Source organism: Cetorhinus maximus, chromosome 17 (assembly GCF_964194155.1).
Source record: "Cetorhinus maximus chromosome 17, sCetMax3.hap1.1, whole genome shotgun sequence".
NCBI classification, from domain to species: domain Eukaryota; kingdom Metazoa; phylum Chordata; class Chondrichthyes; order Lamniformes; family Cetorhinidae; genus Cetorhinus; species Cetorhinus maximus.
In genome coordinates, this window is record NC_135895.1 from 39,303,212 (window position 1) to 39,319,279 (window position 16,068).

The following is a 16,068-nucleotide window of genomic DNA, read 5'->3' on the forward strand; positions in this document are numbered from 1 at the left end:
ATGAAGATCATCTTGATTCAGTGAGGCAGCAGTTTTAGTTTTCACCCCAACCTATGGCATTTATTTTTCAGTGCTCATAACATACATGTTGTTATTTAATATTTACATTTTTCCCCTCACACTATTGAAGTATAAAAGCAATTCCAGCCCATATCTTATGCTGCAATTACCTTAAGTGTGCAACTTTTGCATGAGATTTTATGCATACTTTATGTCCAATGAGTAAATATAAGGGAGTGATTCAGGGGAAATTTATCTCAACAGCAACTATAAAATAAGGAACGTATGCATTACATTGACTTTAGTAGTAAGTAATCAAAAAGCAACATGGACCTTTATTTTTCCTTTGTTATGTAAGTAACATGCCTCTAATTCACATTTAGGAACACAAAGTGGTTATTTGGCTCATTAAGTCTGTTCTGCTAATGTGTTAGCGGAGCTCTTTCTCTCCAATCCAATTTTCAGCTCTCATTAAATTCTTTAATTCAAAATCTACAGGTTTGAAGGAAAATGACAGTGCAACATAAACTTGGAGACATGTTTTTGTCGTGAGGACCCATTTCCATCATAGTTTTGGGATTCTTTTCAGCCCCCTTTCCAGGGAATCATGTGAAATGTCCCCAGTTGCTCTGCTGCCCTTTCACGGCTTATTTTCACAAATCGCAATTTTGAAGTCTTGTGAAAATGAAGGAATCCTTTTGCTAGATATCAGTTGAAAATTCTGATGAAAATCTGAGAAAACACAACTTACCTGCTGCGCTTCCATAAGCCCACTGCTACCCCTGTACATTGCTGCAGGCTTTTAAAGCCAGGAGCAGTAGTTTTCTTACCATAAATCCCCCTCTACCCTGCAATGATTTATTTGTATGTTAGATTGTAGTGGCATTTCTGGTCTTCCAAGGCATAGCTGGATAAGTTGTCCCAGTGAATTTCTCCAGAGTCAGTGGCACAAATCACCAGTGGATTCCAGTCACAACCAGCTGCATCACAAGATGGATTTTTACTTCTTAAGTAACCATCTGTCTTCCTTTTAGCCAACAAAATGTATTCTTCATCCAGGGCCTTTCAGGCAGTACATTGCACCTTTTTCAAAGGCATTTGTGTGATGTTTTTCTTTGCCTATTCATTCCTAATGTTAGGATTATGTCCTCTTATTCTGGATTGTCATATTGGGGGGGAAGAGTCTTTTCCAATCTACTTTGTCAATTAAAACTCAGTTATAGTCACTCTTCAGAGGAGAAATGATAATCTTGTTGCACCACCTTCACTAAAGTGTTCATTTACAATGATGTGCTTCGTTTAAAAAGAAATTCACCCAGAGGGGGCTCAGAGGGAAAAGTTTGAAGCCCTGTATTTAATGTCCAGTTTTGGAGTCACACAGCTTTTGATAGGAATTGATTTGATGACCCAAATAACCTGATCAGTGTTTTAACACACGTCATAATTTTAGAATGGCACTTGTTAAGGTTATGAATGTCTTCTCACCATTCCCTACTGCGCTTTGGAACTGTGAAGAGTCAAGAAATGACAAAAAAAAAGGAGGAAAAACTGCAAAAGCTGGAAATCTGAAATAAAAACAGGAGTTCCTGGAAACACAAAGCAGATCAGTCAGAATCTGTAAAGAGGGAAGGCAGTTTATGACAGTTCAGGGGTGGACCCTTCATCAGATTGAAAACTAAGAGATTAACAGGCCTTTTATTAAGGTTGGAAAAATACAGATAAAGGGGGCGTGAAGATTGAGGAACAGAACCAACAGACACATCACTTAGTGTGGGAGTTAGTGTTATATAATCTGAAACCTAATTAATAGAAAACAGGTGACAATATAAAAGATCATCAGTGAGATTATGCAGTCATAGAGAAAGAATAAAACAATGTGCAAATGCATTGGGTGTGGTGAAATGACAGAGACCATGCTTAACAAAAGCATAAAAGATAGGGAAAAAACATTAAAAAAGGGTAAACTTGACATCAGTGATGAAAGCCTCCAAAACCAGTATGATATTTTAATAAATAGTCCCAGTGGGCAGAGATGTGCAGAGAGGACTGGATGAGTACATGTTTCAAGCCCCTTTTTATATTTTTGGAGTGTTTTCTATGGTCTTTTGATTAGTCAGGAATAGCATAATGATATTTTTTAAAGAAAACGTTTAAGAAACCTTGCAGTAGTTATTTGTACGATAATTTTCCTCAAAATTTGAATTGATAAGAATCTATCAATAAATAATAATGAAAGAAACCATTTCTAGTGTATCTCATCTCAGCCTCAGAATAAGAGGTCAGCCATTTAGGACTGAGATGAGGAAAAAGTTTCTTAGCTCAAAGGGTTGTGAATCTTTGGAATTCTCTACTTGAGGGTGCTGTGGGCGTTCATTCATTGAGTATATTCAGGACAGAGACTGATAGACCTATGGGCAAAAATTTCTGCCTGTCGGGTGGGCGGGCGCAGACCCGATCGGCGTCTGTAATCGGGACCACAACGCCAATTTGTGCGGGTGGGCGAAATAAGGCCCACCCAGTGCATTTCCGACTCCCGTGAGTAGCGGGAGTGTGCGGGCGGCGGCGAGCGTGCACAGACCGCCAGATCCAATGGCGACCCAGCAGTCTGTTTAAAGGAAGGCCTGGCAGTCTCCTGTTGGCTGCTCACAATGGCCACGTTGAGATAACACTGCTGGGGGTCGGCTGAGCAGGGCACTCTGGAGGGAAGGGCAGAGGAGTGGGGCAGGCCATAGGGTAGGCCAGCGAGGGGCCAATGCGTCCCTCGCTTTTCTGATGACTGCCTTGCTGCCCTCCTCGAGGAGACGGCAGCACGGCGGGAGGTGTTGGTCCCCCAGGATGGGAGGAGGAGGCCCCCCCACATGACCAAATGTGTCTGGGAGGAGGTGGCGGAGGTGGTGAATTCCCGCGACATGGTGCGGTGCACCTGGATCCAGTGCCGCTAACGCTTCAAAGATTTGTTGCGCTCTGGAAGGGTGAGTACCATGTTGGGCATTTAACTCAGCAGGTAGCCTTAGCCTTTGAAGCACCCCCCCCCACCAACCAACCCCCCCACCACCGCCAAGTCTTACTGTCGTGACAGCATCGATTCATGTTGGGCATTTCTCGTACGTTGGGTGGGCAAGCAGATAGTGCCCATGCATACATCAGCCTGAGTGGTTCATGAGGAGGTGTTCTCCCCCACACCATGTGTTGCTCTTAGTCGCACATGACTAATCTGGGGGCAACCTGCAGGAGATGCAGCTAGGCGCATACTCAGAACTCCAACACATGTCCTTTTCACGGTGATTAGATTGTGGAAGGAGAGCCTCAAGGTCTCATGGCCAAGAGCCATCTGCTGCCCTTGACGCTGCACATAGTTGCGCTTCCTTGTTATGGGAGCTAAGACTGTTTTTCCTAAAGTGATGGACGCAGAATGTGTCCAAGGTGGCCGTTGGGGGGCTGTTGGGAACAGGCGTACTATCTTTGTGTGACTGATCAGCAGTAGCGGGGAGAAGAGGCACTGGAGGCCTGGTATGAGCCACTGTGGTTGGGGTGTGAGCATTCGAGCATGCGTGTGAGCATTCGAGGACTGGAGACGGCCAGGCCCAGCTCATGATCTTAAGCTATTTTGAACAGGAGGTCCTGGAGCTTGAGAAGCGCCATGCACCCAGGTCAACTAGTGTTAGTGAGGCTGGGGTGGAAAGGCCAGGTATTTGAGGCCAACAGCGACATCCACTATATCCTCCCGCCATCCATAGCACTGATGATTGTTTGATTTGTTATTGTTGCAACATTGCTCAGTCACAGGCTGATAGGGTCAGTGGTGTGGGTCATGGACAAAGGCCCCTTGGCCCTTTGAAGATGCGCACGTCAAGCACTTTCCAAAGTCGCCTTATCCCATTTCCCGCCACTATCTCCAAAGCTTTGTATGCCATGGCATCGCAACTGCACATCCAAATACTTATTACATGTTAGGAGGGTTTCTGCGTCCACCACCCTTTCAGCCAGTGCGTTCCACATTCCCAACACACACTGTGTGCAAAAGTTGGTCATCACATCACCTGTCAACCTCATGCCCCTTACCTTAAACCAATGCCACCTGGTTACTCATCCCTCCGCCAAGGGGAAAAGTTCCTTTCTGTCGACTCTATCTATGCCCCTCATAATATTATAAAGGTCAATAATGTCACCCCTCAATCTCCTCTGCTCCAGGGGAAATAACCCCTATGTCTCTTCATAACTCCAACTCTCCAGCCCAGCCAGTATCTTGGTCAATGACCTCTGCACTCTCTCCACTCCAATCACATCCCTCCTGTGAAGCTCATTTCACACTGCACACAGGACTATAACTGTGGCCTAGGCAGCATTTTCTGCACTTGGAACATGACCTCCCTGTTCCTATATTCTATTCCTCGGCTAATAAAGGCAAGTATGGCATTTACCTTCTTCAACACCTTAAGTACCTGTCCCACTACCTTAGCGGGCCTGTCGACATGTACAGCAAGGTCCCTCTGATCCTCCTTACTTTCCATGGTCCTACCATTCCTCATGTATTCCCGTGCCTTGTTTCTCCTGCCCAAGTGCAGCACCTCACACTTATCCACATAACATTCCATTTGACATTCCTTGGGTCATCTGACCCACCCATCTGTATCCGCCTGTAATGTAAGTGTATCCTCCTGACTATTTGCCACCAATATTTGTGTCCATAGGTTCTGGAAGGTTGAGCGCATAATGAGCCAGGGGGAAAGGGATGAAGTGTATGCACGCTAACGTATGTGTGCACGCTAACTGATCCACTGTCCTTGTTGTTAATTTCAGCACCATCAGAGCCTGTCTGCCAGGAGGAATTCCAGATGCCCCCTCTCACACCTGAGGGCCCTCATCTGTTACCTGTGTCACACCATTTCTGCGAAGCAGGCACCAGCGCAGATACTAGCACCTCAGTGGGCATTGCAACATCGGCTAGTGTCCCGGGGCACAGTGGAGAGGGCACTTCACAATCGCTGGAGGAGCTGGCAGAGACAGAGAGTGCCAATGGTGTCAGCAGTCGGAGGACTGCAGGGGACCAGGCACATGCTCAGTCGGTGTGTGATGTGCCTCTGGAGTCGTCCGCGATGCAGCAGCTGCAGGAAATGCGGCCAGGTGTGCGGGAGCATCTGTGAGTGTTACATGAGGCTGTGCTTCGCTTGGTGTCCTTGGTGGCGGAGTCCACGCAGAGCATCACTGATGCAATGAGACTCATGGCAGAGCATCATGCTTCCTCCATGGAGAGAGTGGCGACTCTCGTGGAGAGGGGCCTCCAGGAGAACAAGCAGCTTCTCCTGGGGTTACGCTTGGACCTGCAAGCCCTCACAGCGTCAGTTGACATGGCTGGTCATTGCCAATGTGGGAGATGGTGTGGACTTCAGGCTTCCCAGCTCGTTGCCCATCCATCGAAGGTGAGCAGGGAGGTCCGGGACAACCTCACGTCAGCGGAGCAGCTGCTTGTCGTATCTGTGGGCTCCACTCACAGCACTCCAGATGAGGGCAACGGCTGCTCTGCCCCTCTCCCAGTGACCACTTCATCGGGTGAGGCTGCGTTGACTGGGGAAATGCCAGCTGTGGACCTGGCAGATCCCTCCCAGGCGGGGCCAGCACAGGCTCCACGGGCCAGAGGATGACCGCCAAGTTCATCGAGGCCAACAGGACAGCAGAGTCAGCAGGCTGTCTCAGATGCCACTCCAAGCAATGGGGCAGCACCTGTAAACGTAAGCATAAGGCACCTTAGGCACACCACGGGTTTCTCACTGGTGCTTTTGTGTTGGCCCTAGATTAATTAGGGACTTATTATTTGTTTCTGCTTGAATAACATTTTGTTTTGACTTTGTGAGAACCTCTGATAGTGAAAATTGAAACCAGATGTGTTACCATGGGTGAGGGTGGCTCTTTGTTCTGCATTTGTATGTTTTACGTACATGTCATGAGTGTTTGAATGGACATTGAAGTTTATGTCCAAAGTCCTTAGTTGCAGCTGATGACCTGGCAGATTTAGCACTTGGCGAGTGTGGAAGCGCCAGGCAAGGCTGGTCCTCCTGATCCATTTGTGTGGAGCTAGCTGAAGATTCATTGGATCGAGGTCTCCCGGGTATCCCTACCTCCTTGGTGTAGTCCCAGGTCAGCGTTCAGCCCCTTATCATTCCCCTGTGCTTCCTCATCCTCAAAACTGGACTCATCGTGTGCAGCCTAATCCACTGCGTCAACGTCTTCATCGTCCACTGCGTCCCCCCTTTCCAGCGCAAGATTGTGGAGAGCACAGCATGCAACCACTATCACTGACACACGATCTGGGGGGTACTGGAGTGCGCCCCCTGAGCAGTCCAGGCATCGGAAGCGCATCTTGAGAAGATCGATGGCTCTCTCCACCACAGCCCCCGTGGAGACGTGGCTCCTATTGTAGTGCTGCTCAGTTTCTGATATTGGATGGAGGAGAGGCGTCATGAGCCACCTTCTGAGGGGATAGCCCTTGTCACCCAGCAGCCATCCATCAAGCCGAGCCAGAGCACTGAAGAGCCCCAGCACCTGGGAGTGTCTGAGGATGTAGGCATCATGGGAGCTGCCTGGGTACCTTGCACAAACTTGCAGAATCTGCATCCTGTGATCACACACTATCTGCACGTTCATGGAGTGAAAGCCCTTCCTGTTGACGAAGGCACCGGGCTCACCTGCTGGCACCTTGATGGCCACATATGTGCAGTCTATAGCACCCTGGGCACGGGGGAAGCCAGCAATCGCCGCGAAGCCTCTGGCTCGCTGTGTCTGGCTTGCCTGGTCCCACCATAAGTGGATGAAGGTCAATGCACGGCTGAACAGAGCGTCTGTGACCTGCTTGACACAAGTGTGGACAGCTGATTGGGAGACACCGCAAAGATCACCCACTGAGCCCTGGAAGGAACCAGAGGCATAGAAGTTGAGGGCAACTGTGACCTTCAGAACCGCTGGCACGGGGTGTCCGCCCACAGAGTTAGGAGAGATCTCAGGGCCAACCATCTGACAGACGTAGTGCACTATCTCCCTTGACAGTCTCCTTCAGCACTGCAACTCAGTCATATTGAGGTAGCTGCTTCATCGCCTGTATACCCTGGCAGCAGGATAGTGGTGTCTTCTGCAGCCCCTTCCACCTTGGGCTATCTCTTGGCCCTGCGCCCCTTGTGCCTACGCCTGTATTCCCAAAGGTGGCTCCCCTGGAGGCTGAATGTGCAGTCCTGGCCTCCTCCTTATTCTAGCCCTCCCTTCCTCCTGAGAGGAGCTGCCTCCATTGGACATGTCAGAACCCATGCTCAGGCTAAAGGGAGGCCTCCGGAAAGCTGCAGGCCCGATAAAGATTTCTGACTGAAGAGTGCTGACCTGAAGGTTAAAAGTACACAGAAAGCTGCTGGAATTCATTCTGAACTGCTACAGATCACACAGGCAAGTTTAAAAAACTTTCTGCAATAAATACTGACAGACCAGATTGACAACCCCACTGAGCCCTCTTATCCCGCCCATGGATGAGTTTGATTAAAAAGTCTCTTACCCGCCTGCCCATTGCGCCTGTGCGCCAACCCGAAGATCACACAGGCGCCTGAAAATCACCATCAATTGACGATTTAAGAGCCTTGACTAGCCCGTTAATTAATGGCAGTCGCGCGTCGAACTTCATTGCGCGCCCACCCCCCGCACGTCAAGCAGAACATTCTGCCACATGAGTATGAAGGGACTCAAGGAATATGGGGATATTGTGGGAAGGTGAAATACAGGAAGATCAGCCATGATTTTGTTGAATGGTGAAGCCGGCTCAAAGGGCCAAATGGCTCCGACTCCTATTTCTTATGATCTTATGTATAAATGGTAGGTTTTACTGCAGACTGATATTGTAGTTAAAGCATCAGTGAGTTAGACCTTACAACAGTCTCTTCAAAAACATTTGATTCTTGTTATTTTGTCTATTACAACACAACATTTTTCATGTGAGTTTAAAACATTTTTATTAAAAATAAAATCAGATACAATAAATCAGTAGTAAATGTGATGTGATCTGTCACAATGATATAATTGAACTGACCTTGAAACAGGGTAAAGTATGTTTTGACAGAATACTTTTATAAATGCTCTGTTAAATTTAGTGTTATGAAGTTCTACAAAATAGTATTATTTACATTTTATGCACCCACTGTAAATACAAAATGTAAATCTGTTTCTCAATAGATTGTCTCACGTGAGAGTGTCTTATTTGCAATGTTCATGAAAAATGGTCTCTTTCATTAAGTCATTTTGATCCTCAATGAAATTAATCTTTTTAGCCTCAACACTGTCATATGTTCAGATCGTGACAGCTCTGTGGGGAGTAGTCAAGGAAAGGATCGATCTTACTTTTTTTCTCTCTCTCACCTTTGATTGGTTTTGATGAGGTCAGCGTGGCCATCATTAGGAGGAAGGTCAATATGAGAAGGAAGAGAGAGATAATGAGCTGTGGGACGATGATAAGAGAGGTGTTGAGGGGGAGGCAGGTTTTCAGCAGCAGGAACACCGCGGCCTGTCATCTGCAAATGAAACATACGAGTTAATTCACTTTATAAAGAGTACAGTTTAAATTATTGTCCAATTGATCTTTCAAAACGTATATATGGTCTTTACCAATGCACTATTATCTTCAAATGTAAGCAATTATGTTGTGTAGAATGGAAACTAAAGCTAAATTGGCACAAATTGTCACGCCTACATAACTGTTAACTTTCTGACAGGAGCTTGAATTTAGTTCCAATTAAAATAAAACAAAACTTGGCTGAATAGTAAGCTTAAAATTGTAAACATAATTTAATGGGCTGGATGTCTTTTTAACCATCCCTATGGGGTCCATGTGGAACCTTCACCCTTCAACCCAACTCCAATATGATGCCAACTCAGTTTCCTAGGTTACAGTCATATCCAGGACTGGTAAGCCTAGCAATGACACCCAGAAATCCATGCAGTGCTGTCGCAGGACTTACCAATGGTGGATATTGATACATGGAAGCATTGTGAGGATCAATAGTAGCCATTGATTGCACATCAGCATCTCTTGCATTTAACACTCTTAGGTAGACTTCAGCACTGCCAACCTAAAACATTGAAAATGAAAGGCAATCATCTATTAATTCCATAAAAACATAGTTTTCTTCTGCTCATCCCCCCTCCTAAAAGCACAATAATTATTATAAAGTGCATTATTTCACTATGCATGCTCATGTAAGAAATACATGTCCCTTCTTCACCATGTCCCAATCCAAACCAATACTCCTGTAAATTATGAACTTTTATCAATAACGAATAGTCCCTAAACTGATGTTAAACTAAAGTTAATGATAGAATCAATTAAAAACGCTTTTCATTTGGGCCACAGCATAGTTAAAACTTTGCTGGAAAATACAGCACTTTAGAACATGTGGCAAAATTGCCATTCAGATATGTGACGTAAGTACATAGAAATGACTCAAAAATGGAAAAAACATTGGAGAAAGGTCTGGAGTCCTTCTCATGGAAATATAGGTTAGATTATTAGAGGAAACAACTGGCTTTCTGGTGGGACAAGACCTCAAGTTTGCTACATAATGGAACATATAAGAAAATTAGACAGTGAAAGATATCTTATGCCAGAATATGTAGAAACCAGTCATATTACATTTTCATATATAGGAGGAAATCGCTTGTCCTGGTCTTAGAATGCCAGAGAAAAAAAAAAGATGCAAGTGGAATTGTCTGAAAGGATGCTTTTGTTGATTGGTAGTTTACTGAAGATCAAAGTAACAGTCCTCCACATCCCACAGACCCAACACTGTAACTGTGAATTCCACAATTCAGATACAAAAGATCCAGATCAAGAACTGAAATGTTACCAGCACTTCAATTACACCATATAATTGTGCGACTGAAAGAGCATGTGGGCAACAATGGCAAAGTGAAATCTGGAGATATCAACTTCGGGGATAATAATGTGATCATAGAAATATCACCAACAGAATTTCAAACTATATTCGGCTTCTGGCAACAATCTGGTGACTATTCTGCAACATTGGCAAGCTTATTACTCAACTTTCAGTTGGACAATAAATGTTCCTTTAATAAATGTTCCTTGTCCATTTTTAGGGATAAGTTATATGATCATAGAATGATACAACACAGAGGGAGGCTATTTTTTTAATTCATTCATGGGATGTGGGCTTCGCTGGCTGGGCCAGCATTTATTACCCATTCCTAGTTGCCCTTGGGAAGGGGGTGGTGAGCTGCCTTCTTGAACTGCTGCAGTCCATGTGGTGTAGGTACACTCACAGTGCTGTTATTCAGTCCATCATACTTGTGCCAGTTCTTCAAAAGGGCGGACCAATTAATTCCACTTCCTTGCTCTTTCCCCATTACCCTGCAAATTTCTTCTTTCAAGTATATACCCAATTCCCTTTTGAAAATTATTATTGAATCTTCTTCCCCCACAATTTCAGGCAGCACATTATTTTGAATGATGCCCTAGGACAATAGGTTGCAGGTTTAAGATGAGAAGCAAATTTAGGACTGATGGTGGAATTTAGTTATTTTTCACACTAAAAGTGATCAAAAGATAGAATAGGTTTCCAGAAAGAATGATTTAAAAAGTGGTTGGGAATGACAGTCAAGGTGGGGGGATGTGGGGAGGGAAAAGAGACATTGTTGATGTTTTCTGGGCACATCAACAAAGATGGACTGAATGACCTTCCTCATCTAGATGCATCCTGCAATCACCAGCATTAAACCTGCATTCATTGACTGTGCCTTGATTTGAGGATGTCGTCTACTCAGGGTCACGGATTTTTGCCACGGATCTTTACATAGCTGAACAGGCCGATTCTTGACCTGCAGATCTTTGAGCGCATGGGGCAGGATGTCCCATGAGATAAAGTGCAGGATTTGCTTCCTTTTCTTTCCCTCTCTGCCACTCCGCCCAATCACTAATTTCAATGCTGGCACACGGCAAGGGGAGCTTCAGAGTGTCTTTGAAGTGTTTTCTTTGTCTTCCACTGGAACAATGGCCATTTGAGAGTTAAGAATACAGGACCTGGACCAGGGAGATGCTTTCCGGCCATCCAGGTACAGTGTCCGGTCCATCAAAGTTGATTTTGCAGGAGTTTTGCCTGAATGCTTGTGGAGCTAGCTTCCAGAAAAACACTAGCATTTATTCGACAGTCCTCCCATTGAATCTGGAGAATGAGGCGGAGGCATTGCTGATGGAATTTCTCTAGCACTCTTGTGTGTCCCTTATAGACAGCTACGCTGCAGTACAGGGGTGAGGTGACAACAACTGCTCTGTACACTAGGACTCTTGTTGAATTGTGGAGCTCTGTTGTCAAACAATTGCTTCTGTAGCTTGTAGAAAGCTGAGCTAGCTGATCTGGTGCTGGAATCTCCTTGTTAGTGGTGGCTCTTTGAGAGAGGTAGCTACCAAGGGAAGTTTCTCAACACATTCCAGGGTGTCTCTTTTAACATATATGGGAGGTGTAATATTTGGCTGTGGGTTGATATAGGAGTTTTGTTCTGGCAACATTCACCATGCAGCACCCAGACTACAAAGAGGAAAGTATAACCTGTTGTATTTTTGGTTTGGTAATATATCATTTACATATACCTGAGGAATTCCATTGAGCTGGTCAGTTGTGAGGGATGGTTTTACTGGTAGAGATCGTATCGGAACTTTCCACCGCCCACTATTAACCTGATTATGATTATCAAATATATCAATCTTTGCCCAGCCTCTGGAAATCAGGCGCTGAATTTCCTGGCCATATGGATCAAAGCCTCCTGCAGCTTGAAGCTCAATTACCAGCGAGATTCCAGGGGAAGGGCGGACTCTAACAGCAGATACAAACAAAAAACAAAGTTAGAAGAAGGACGTCTTTGACCTTTCACTTTGAACACGTTAGAGGTCATGTATCCTTTATCCAAAATCCTCGGGCCGCTGCATTTTGCGTTTCAGATAGTTTTGGTTTTTGGATACCGCTTATAAAATTACATTGCAATAACCTAAGCCTAGGCTAGCTATAGTCTAAAGTAGATAAAACGGCTAGAGATGTAAGATGTATCACTCAATGATAAATACAGGATATGTGTAATAAGTTTCTTTTTGACATGTTCACTACAAAAATTGCAATGTAAGCAATGCAGACAAACATAAAAGCAAAATACTGCAGATGCTGGAAATCTGAAACAAAAACAAAAGTACCTGGAAAAACTCAGCAGGTCTGACAGCATCTGCGGAGAGGAATACAGCTGACGTTTCGAGTCCGTATGACTCTTCATCAGAACTAAGGAAATAGAGAAATGAGGTGAAATGTAAGCTGGTAGAGGGGGGTGAGACAGGTAGAGTTGGATAGGGAGCCAGTGATAGGTGGAGGCAAAGAAGAGATTGCCAAAGATGTCATAGACAAAAGAACAAAGGGATGTTGACGGTGGTGATATTATCTAAGGAATGTGCTAATGGGGACATTAAGGGTAGCAAGCAGGCTGGGTGCTGCATGGTGAATGTTGCCAGAACAAAACTCCTATATCAACCCACAGCCAAATATTATACCTCCCATATATGTTAAAAGAGACACCCTGGAATGTGTTGAGAAACTTCCCTTGGTAGCTACCTCTCTCAAAAGGCCTGCTTGCTACCCTTAATGTCCCCATTAGCACATTCCTTAGATAATATCACCACCGTCAACATCCCTTTGTTCTTTTGTCTATGACATCTTTGGCAATCTCTTCTTTGCCTCCACCTATCACTGGCCCCTATCCAACTCTACCTGTCCCACCCCCCTCTACCAGCTTATATTTCACCTCATTTCTCTATTTCCTTAGTTCTGATGAAGAGTCATACGAACTCGAAACGTCAACTGTATTCCTCAATGCAGACAAACAACTAGACTTCCCACGCTAAAGGTCGATGACGTTGAAAAAAAAGTGCGGTTTTTGGATGTGTTTGGTTTTCAGATTTATGGATAAAGGATGCTCAACCTGTACTGTTTTCCAGATTCATGTCCATCTCTCCCACAACCCCCATTTGAATCCCGCCAATTAATTTTCAGTACGTTGGACAGCATCAGAACACCCCTAACCAAAATAATAAATGACATTCTATGTGACTCAATATGGTGCATTGGCCCAATTTAGCCTCCACAACCTCTTTGTAGCCTTCAACATGGTCAAACACACTATTCTGTTCCAGGTATTCTCCTCCCCTTATCCAGTCCTATGCAACTGCACTCACTTGATACCTCTCCTACCTCTAATTGTAGGCAGTCATTCACCAGCAAAGCTTTCTTTTGCCACCTCTGAGGTGTCACCTCAAGTGTCCCCTAAGGATGTATCCTTTGTTCCCTCTTCTTTCTTATCCACATGTCACCTCTTAGTGACATGAACCAGAGACATGATGAGCTCAGCTTCCAAGGACATGGGTGGAGGTGGATGATGTCATGGATGGAAATAGGAGGTCTTTATGATTGAGATGGTGTGGACTGAAATCTACGTTTTAAATTATCTGTTTCAACCTGAGAAAGTAGTGCAGGGACAGGGAGAGAGTCAGTGGTGAGAGTTTGTTGTTGGGCAAAGTATGATGGTCTAGTCTTCCCAATGTTTAACTTCAGTAATAGGACATTTATTTAAATTAGGACAAACCACTTGGAGTGTAAGAAAATACACGCACCTCACACAAAGAAAACCTTGGTCACGAGATAACAATAAACACAAGGGCTGAATTTGACATCCGGCAGGCGGGCGCGCGCCCGACCCGACTGGGCATAAAATCACACGAAAAAATATCGGGCAAGCGTCCTGATGTCATCGCGCACTCACGTGAGATTTTGCTTGGCAGCCATGCGCAAAAGTCGGAAGCGTGTCCACCGACAATTAAGACCATTAATGGCGCAATGGCTTCTGATTTTTTATGGCCTGTCCAACCTTATGGTTGGCGGGCAGGTGAATCGCCCAGGCAGTCTTTGCACTTTTCATCACACCTCATCCAAAGGCAGGAAGGATGAAATTTCCGTTATGAAATAAAATAAAAATAAATATCTGTGGACAGCATTTTTTATCAGCTATATTTTCAGGTGATTGATTGTAATGCATGGACATATTTTTTTGCAGTTTTTTAAACCTTTATTTTAGCATTTTCAGGTCTGCAGCTCCCTGAGGCAGCTGTCTGCTTTCAGGGAGCTTTCTTGCAGCGCTCACCCATGCCCATGGAAACGTCATCGCCCACACTCTTCCCGCCCCCGACCCCGGCAGCGCTTAGCTTTTCAGCATGTGTTTCACGCTAGCTGGCCAATTAAGGCTCGGTCAGGGGCTGATAATGGTCGGGGGTCCGTTTCCCGACCGCTCCCACGCCCGGCAATTGCACATGCCCACCAAAGGTAAAATTCAGGCCATAGGGAGGAATTTTACAGCCCCTCCTGCTGGCAGGATTTTCTGGTCCTACTGAAGTCAATGGATTTTTGAATGGCTCGCTGCATTTTACGGCCCTGGCCCCGCCCCTGCGACGACGGGGCTATAAAATTCCGCGCATAAACTCTGTCTGTGACACTAAAGTCTGTCTACTGCTCAGGCCTTTATACACGCCCTGTACCTATTTTGTTGCCTATAACAGGTGCAGGAGGTCTTATGGCACAGTAGGTAGCTTTTCTGCCTCTGAGCCAGAAGCGCTGGGTTCAAGTCCCACCCCTGGACTTGATGGTCAAACAAAGTGTCAAATTGCAGCCAAACAGGTTGAGTATCAACCTGCAAATCCTTCCAACACATGCCAATGGCAGGCAGCAAGAGCAGGAGATTTCACCTGGTGAGCCATGTGATGGAGCCCCTAACATCACTATCCATTGCTCCAGATGACAAAGTGCATCGTGTTACAGAAACTTAAACTTCTTAAGTGAACTTTAAAACACAATAACAAGGGCAGTAATAACCAATATAGCACTATAAATACCTATTCAGGTCACTGATAAACTGATTGGCCCTTTTCTTTTTTGGTGGCCCTGGTGAGTTCTTGAAATGAATGCACGAGTCTCATTTCAATGAAATGAGTTTCCTATACTCATCTCAGACCCAGATTTGTTCTTTTTTTTGCCCATTTGGAGGTTGCAATGCATCTTTTCTGGGTCTTGAGCAGTCGAACCAGTGGTCCCTAAAACATCCCACATATATCCAGGTTGGATGTGTTAAATGGTGAGGTAAAGGAGAGTGCATTGTGTAGACAGACACTAGTTGACCAGGAATAGGTGCTGATATAGCAGTAGATACGCAGGCATTCATGGACTGGATGGCCAACTTGTGTGCATTTTTCACTGATAAGTGGTTCAAAGCTTACATGGTCTGTATTTAAAACAATGTTTTGGCAGCACAAAATAATATAGTAATTGAAGAATCATCCAATCAGCCTGCAACAGCTGACAGCAAACTGAGTCTATTATTTTCATTTGCGCAATGGTCAAGAATAGACTCCCAACACTACAAGCACTGTCAGAATATATTTTGTGAATGTGCATACTGCTGTTATTGAAGTCTTGGATTCTAATATGGGTTGGGCTCTCTCCCCTCAGGCTTTGACAGCCTTGAGGATTGGACTGAGAGAACCATGACACAATGATCTCATGATAGCACACCAGATGGCACCACAGGGTGCACTGTGGCAGTGTCTGCCAGCAGTGGCATTATGCATAGATGATCATGTTGCTAAGTCTCAAATGAAACAAGAGCTGGATCCTCCTACCACCTTTTTCTCATGTCTAGTTGTAGCATAAAGGACAAAAAAAACCCTGCAACTTCCGGTCCTTGAACTAGTAATTGGGCCAGTCAGTGGACATGCAAATGTCTTGCCCTTTTGTTTACTCCAGCCAGGTAGTAGACACCTAGACAGAGTACCAACAACAGGTTGCTAGATTATATAAACCATAATGTCACTAAAGGTAAGCACCAGTATGTAAAACATTAGGGGCATATACATTCAATTCAACTAGAGGTTCCTGTGACGGTGGATAATCGATATGTTTTAGCGCAGGGAAGGTACAGGATCCAGTGATGGTGTAAACTGATGCA

At 45.0% G+C, this 16,068-nt stretch overlaps 1 protein-coding gene across 1 annotated transcript in view; it reads right to left on the reverse strand.

The window, feature by feature from the left end:
* ccdc17 (coiled-coil domain containing 17) overlaps positions 1 to 16,068 on the reverse strand; it is a 73,119-nt gene that overhangs the window by 8,861 nt on the left and 48,190 nt on the right. Inside the window, exons 11-13 of the mRNA XM_078561907.1 lie at positions 11,630 to 11,852; positions 8,988 to 9,098; positions 8,389 to 8,540 (exon numbers count right to left, since the gene is read on the reverse strand). Of these exons, the coding sequence (XP_078418033.1) occupies positions 8,389 to 8,540; positions 8,988 to 9,098; positions 11,630 to 11,852 (486 nt within the window). The remainder of the gene's footprint in view (positions 1 to 8,388; positions 8,541 to 8,987; positions 9,099 to 11,629; positions 11,853 to 16,068) is intronic.